Below are 5,968 nucleotides of genomic sequence, written 5' to 3' on the forward strand. Positions count from 1 at the left end.
AGTAATTTAATTCCTGAAAGGATAGATAGATTTTTTATGAACCCGGATTGGTGCGTCGTTTACTTGAATGCCAGAGTAACCCACCTCCCTAGGTGTCACTCTGATCATTGCCCAGTTCTCATGGAAGCGGCACCAGTTAGTACAGTCAAGCTCATCAGGCCATTCCAGTTTCAAGAATTTTGGCTTTCTGACACCTCCTTTCCCAACATTGTTTCCAAAGCTTGGAATGGGAATAGAGATTTATCAGAGTCCATTGATTGTTTCTCTAAAGATGCTTTTGTGTGGAACAAAAACCACTTTGGCAACATCCATCTGAGGAAAAGGAGAATTTTGGCTAGAATTTATGGCACTCAGAATGCACTGTCCAATAATCCTAGCTCCTCTCTTATTTGTCTTGAGAAGCAGCTCCTTAGTGAATTGGAAACTATTTTGGACCAAGAGCGTGATCTTTGGCTGTTGAAGTTTAGGTTGAACTGGATGATCCAAGGGGATAGGAACACCTCCTTTTATCATGTTTCTACCCTTGCTCGGAGGAAAAGAAATCACATTGCGGCAGTCAAAGATGAAAGGGAGGTGTGGCTCACTGAGGATAGGGAGGTTATGGAGCATTTTAGGGCAGGGTTCCATAATTTGTACACCACTGCTCAAGAGATGGTCTCTTGGTCCCCCCTCCCCCTTGTCTGGAGCAGTGGCATGTTAAGCTGTCAAAGGAGGTTAAGCAGTCGATTGATGTCATGGTTTCCACAGAAGAAATTAAGAAGGCTCTCTGGTCTATGAAACCTTACAAGGTCCCGGGTCCGGATGGGTTACATGCTGGCTTCTACCAAAGGTTTTGGCTCATTGTGGGGGAGTCAGTGAGGAAGGAGGTTGAAAAAGTCTTCACTACTAGGAAAGTTCCCGAGTATCTCAACCACACTCATATTGTTCTCATTCCTAAGATTCAAGGTCCGGAAACTATTGGGAACTACAGACCAATTAGTTTATGCAACTCAATCTACAAGATAATCACCAAGATTTTAGTTGCCAGAATCAGACCTCATCTAGACAAGCTTGTTTCGCCTTACCAGACTGCTTTCGTCCCAGGAAGGAGAGGTGTTGATAATGTTATCATTATCCAAGAATTAATTCACACCATTGGGAAAACCAAAGGAAATAGAGGGATCATGGCCATCAAGATCGATTTGGAAAAAGCCTATGATAGAATTGAGTGGAGCTTTATTAGGGAGATGCTTACTCGTTTCAATTTTCCAGATAACCTCATTAAGCTTATTATGAGTTGTGTTACCACTGTGTCCACTTCTCTGATTTTGAATGATGGCAGTCTTGACCCTTTCCTCCCCTCAAGAGGTATTAGGCAAGGAGATCCTCTCTCCCCCTACCTATTCATCCTTTGCATGGAGTTTTTGGGGCGTTTAATAGAGGATAAATGTGCTGCCAAGTTATGGACCCCTGTTAAAGCTTCCAGAAGTGGGCTGGCTTTTTCGCACATTTTCTTTGTAGACGACTTGGTCCTTTTTGCCAGTGCGACTCCTGAAAATTGTGCTGCCATCAATTCTGTCCTTCAAGATTTTTGCAATAAATCTGGGCAGAAAGTCAGTGAAGCTAAATCCCGTGTTTTCTTTTCTCCTAATATCGACCCGGATCAAAGAGATGTTTTATCTGGCATTTTGGGATTCAGTGCTACTACCAACTTGGGCAAGTATTTGGGTTTTCCTATAAATCACTCAGGGAGGCAGAGGCATGATTTTGGGTTCATTTTGGATAGGGTTAAAAAGAAGCTTGCTGGTTGGAAGACCAATCTGCTCTCCATGGTGGGTAGAATGGTTCTTATCCAAGCATCGACTTCAGCCATCCCTAGCTATGTAATGCAGAGTAATTCTTTACCCAACAAAATCCTTAATGGCATAGATAGAGTTAATAGGAATTTCCTCTGGGGGTCCTCTGAGCACAAAAGGAAAATGCACTGGGTCAACTGGGAAGTAGTTACCAAACCCAAAGAATCAGGTGGTTTGGGGCTTTAATCTGCAAAAGGGAGAAACACGGCTCTCCTAGCTAAACTTAATTGGAGGTTTCACACCGAGAAGGATGCTCTATGGGCCAAAGTTCTCAGATTCAAGTATGGATCAAGGCAGCGGTTAATTTCTAGAAATGAGGCAAAGCTTCCAAGCTCCTCTACCTGGAAAGGCTTGAGAAAAGGTATGGTTGTATTCAAAAAAGGGGCTAAATGGGTTCCAGGGTATGAGAGCAGCCTTAATTTTTGGTCGGATTGTTGGTTGAATAGTGGCCCCATCAGTTCTAGCATTCATGGCCCCCTCCTTCTTGATTCGGTCAGCCTCACTTTGAAAGATCTACGTACTCCTTATGGTTGGGATTGGGCTGCCATTCCTTTTGATTTTCCCCCAGAGATTAAAGCTGAGATTCAAGCGGTTTCAATGCCGGTAGTCGCTAGAAGTTGTGATAAGTTGGCTTGGAAATTTTCTGCTAAGTGAAGTTTTGATATGAAGAGTGCTTACCTATTAGCCACAGATCGAATGGTTGCTAGTTCCTTTTTGGGTTCTTGGATTTGGAAGATCCAAACCTTGCCTAAAATCCAGATGTTCATCTGGAGGTGTATGCATAATAGTGTTGGTGTCAAGGAGTGCTTAGCTAAAAGAGGTATGTCATTAGACATTTTGTGCCCTTTGTGTTTGGAGCATCCTGAATCTATTTCCCACGCTCTCCGTGATTGTCGCCTTGTGAAACCAGTATGGCATCAGCTGGGGTCTCACCACTTAAATACTAATTTCTTTTCTCAAGATGTTAATCTTTGGTTGTCTTCCAATGCTTGTTTAAAGTCTTCTCACACTGTCAAAGGTATTCCTTGGTTCTCCCTTTTTTCTTTTGCCATATGGGCTTTGTGGAAGTAGAGGAATCAAGTGGTCTTCAACAACAAAGGTGTCAACCCAAACATCTCTAACGTGATTTTTATGCAAGCCATGGAGTTTGTGCACTGTGTAACTCAACCAAGGTGCAGGAATCGAATGATAGTCAGACAAATCAAATGGGAAAAGCCAGACATGGGTTGGGTCAAGCTCAATACTGATGGGGCTGCGGATGTTGCTGCAGGGTCGGCTGGAGGAGGAGGGCTAATTAGGGATGATCAAGGCAATTGGATCATAGGGTTCACTAGAAAAATCGGAAAAGCCAGCAGCTTCTTGGCTGAAACGTGGGCTTTGCGTGATGGCTTAATCCTTTGTAAGCAGCTAAAGTTGAATGCTGTTATGGTGGAGCTTGATGCCAAAGCTCTTGTTGATGCTCTAAAAAATCCCTCATATGCTAATACTATAGTTTCCCCGCTTTTTGATGACTGTAAACAGCTAGCTTCTCAGATTCCCCACCTCAGTTTCAAGCATATCTATCGCGAAGCTAATAGATGTGCGGATAGATTAGCTTACTTAGTTAGCTGTCAATGTTTAGATTTTAATTCCTTCTTTTGTCCGCCTGTGGACTTGGTGCCTCTTGTTTTGGCTGATTGCCAGGGGATGATTGTAAACAGGCTTTGTCCTGATCTTTTGGTTTCTCCTTAGTCTTTTAATGAAATTCCTTTTTACCAAAAAAAGAAAGACTGGAATGAATTTCTCAAAATTGTCCCAAGTTAAGCCACACATAGTCCTGAAATTTTGTATGCACGTACGTTTTGTCGTCTTCACGAAGTGACCATCCAATACAAGTTAATTTAGGATGAAGCAGAACTTGATACCTATTTGTTGGGGTCCTTTTCATGTTTGGCCACATGATAGTTGTCGAACAAGTCAAAGTCGATTAATGACTATGGTTGTGCTTGGCTCAACTGCTAAAGTGTTTTGTTGTCAAATAAGAGATTGGATGTTCAATTTCTACCTACACCAAAAACTAATTGGTATCTTGGTTTAATAATAAAGAGAAATTATTAGAAACAGACGCTATGAATTAAAACTCTCTAAAAAAAAAAAACATTTTAACCTTAGTAATTATATTTGGATCGGACAAGGTTAAATAAAAAATTTAAAATATATATATTGAAAAAATAGACATATACCTAAAGTAAACTTCCCACAGTAGAAAGAAACTTAAATTATTTTTTTATGAATGAAAAAATTTAAGTTCATGGAAGCAAATCACATTTTATCGAGCAGGATATATCAGTATATCACGGGATTCCCTATTGGCCTGCAACTCTGGCGTTAATGAGCCTCACACTACTCAAACCCAAGAACTAAATTGAAATTAGAATCATGAGTATATCCCTATAGTGGCGATCAAGTTGTCATTGGCACTTGGCACTCATGAATTAAGATCATAGGATTTACAAACCGAAGAAAATTGAAGCACAAGGCTAATAATAAGTGATGACACTTGAGAGGATTTCAGTTAGTTTAACTGATAAAATTTTTAATAGTTGAATAAGAGATTTGAATTCAATATCCACCTACACCAAAAACCGATTAGTATTTTGGTCTGATCATAAAAAGTTATCATTAAGAACGGACACTAGTTGAAACTCTCTCAACAACAAAAAAATGATGACACTTGTAGCATAGCTTGGTGCTTTGATAGTTGATGGGACACGGCACCGGTAAATCTGCCAAGCAGTAGACTTTTGCAATCCATGTCGCAAGGTTTGTGCGTCATAAAAGAATATTTGCAAAATGGAGAAAATAATTTGGGTTGTGAAGCCCAATCTATGAAGTTTCAGTCCATAACTTTCGAGCCCTCATACGTGAAGTGATTCGGGCTCCATTATAGGCCCATTGTAAGTAGAGAAATTAGAGAAAAAAGCCTAATCCTTGTAGGCAAATATCCAAGGAATTATCTGGGTCTTTGGGCTTTACATTAATTAAGCCCAACACCAAGTCTTGTGATATGGCTTTTAAATTATTATTATTATTATTTTTAAAAAATATATAGTTATTTCCAAATGGGAATTGCAAACTGCAAACACACATGTATAGTATTTGCCTAGTCTAATTTGAATAAAGTCATTTACAAGAATACTAAATAGTATTTTAATGAAATATAAGAATAAAAAACTTACAAAAAAATTAATATTCATATTCATATGATGTGTTTAGTAACGATATTTACACATGAATAACTCATATTTACAATCTTTTCAAAGTCAAATTTCCACCTAGGATTTACATGAAATTATTTTTAGTTGTTAGATTGATCCCAAGTACAATTTTTGTGGCTTTTTTTTTCATTTTTTTTAAATATAAAATTATAAAGTGTTCAATTTTAAAAGTTTTAGAACTATACTATAAATATTTATGCACTTTAAACTTTTGAGTTTTATGTTGAAATTAGAATTATGCACTTGAAACATTTATGCACGTGAAACTCTATTCAAGATGGAAATTCTGGCTTTTATGTTGAAATTCACAATTTTTTTTTTCCCATTTTTGAGCTTTATGTTGATATTTGTATTAAACTCTATACTAGGTGGAAATTTTGAGTTTTATAATGAAATTCACAAGCTTTTTTCAATTTTGTTAATATAAACTTAAAAGTGTTTAATTGTAAATATTTGGATAAAATACAGTTACATATCCTAAGGTTTTGGAGTAATATCATACACGTCCAAAACTTCTCAGAAATGATCAAATTTGGTCCTTAAACATAAATGATGTGTAATGCCATTTGTGCACTCTATCCCAAAGTGCAAAGCTACATTGTGATTTTTGAAAGAAGATTACAAAGTCAACAAGCTAGTGGAACATGGACACCACACCATTTTGTGTTTCATCAACACCACACCAGCAATTTTTTTAGATTTTTCCTTAAAAAAAAAAAAAATTATCAATAATTCTGTGTTTGGTAGCCAAGAAAATCAAAAGTAAAAGCCCATTAATCTTCTTCACTCCTAATTTAGTAGCCAAAAAAAATCAAAAGGACAAGCCATATAAGTCTCATCTACTCCTTAGACTCCTTTAGTTAGTGTTTGGTTGTT

At 38.0% G+C, this 5,968-nt stretch overlaps 1 protein-coding gene across 1 annotated transcript; it reads left to right on the forward strand.

Moving 5' to 3' along the window:
• Positions 1-2,198: 2,198 nt before the first annotated feature.
• On the forward strand, positions 2,199-3,566 carry LOC115966510. Its single transcript, XM_031085731.1, has 3 exons — positions 2,199-2,438; positions 2,571-2,744; positions 2,907-3,566. Exons 1-3 carry the CDS (start codon positions 2,199-2,201, stop codon positions 3,564-3,566), a joined length of 1,074 nt encoding a protein of 357 aa, XP_030941591.1.
• Positions 3,567-5,968: the final 2,402 nt, after the last annotated feature.

Source organism: Quercus lobata, chromosome 11 (genome assembly GCF_001633185.2).
Source record: "Quercus lobata isolate SW786 chromosome 11, ValleyOak3.0 Primary Assembly, whole genome shotgun sequence".
Taxonomy (NCBI): domain Eukaryota; kingdom Viridiplantae; phylum Streptophyta; class Magnoliopsida; order Fagales; family Fagaceae; genus Quercus; species Quercus lobata.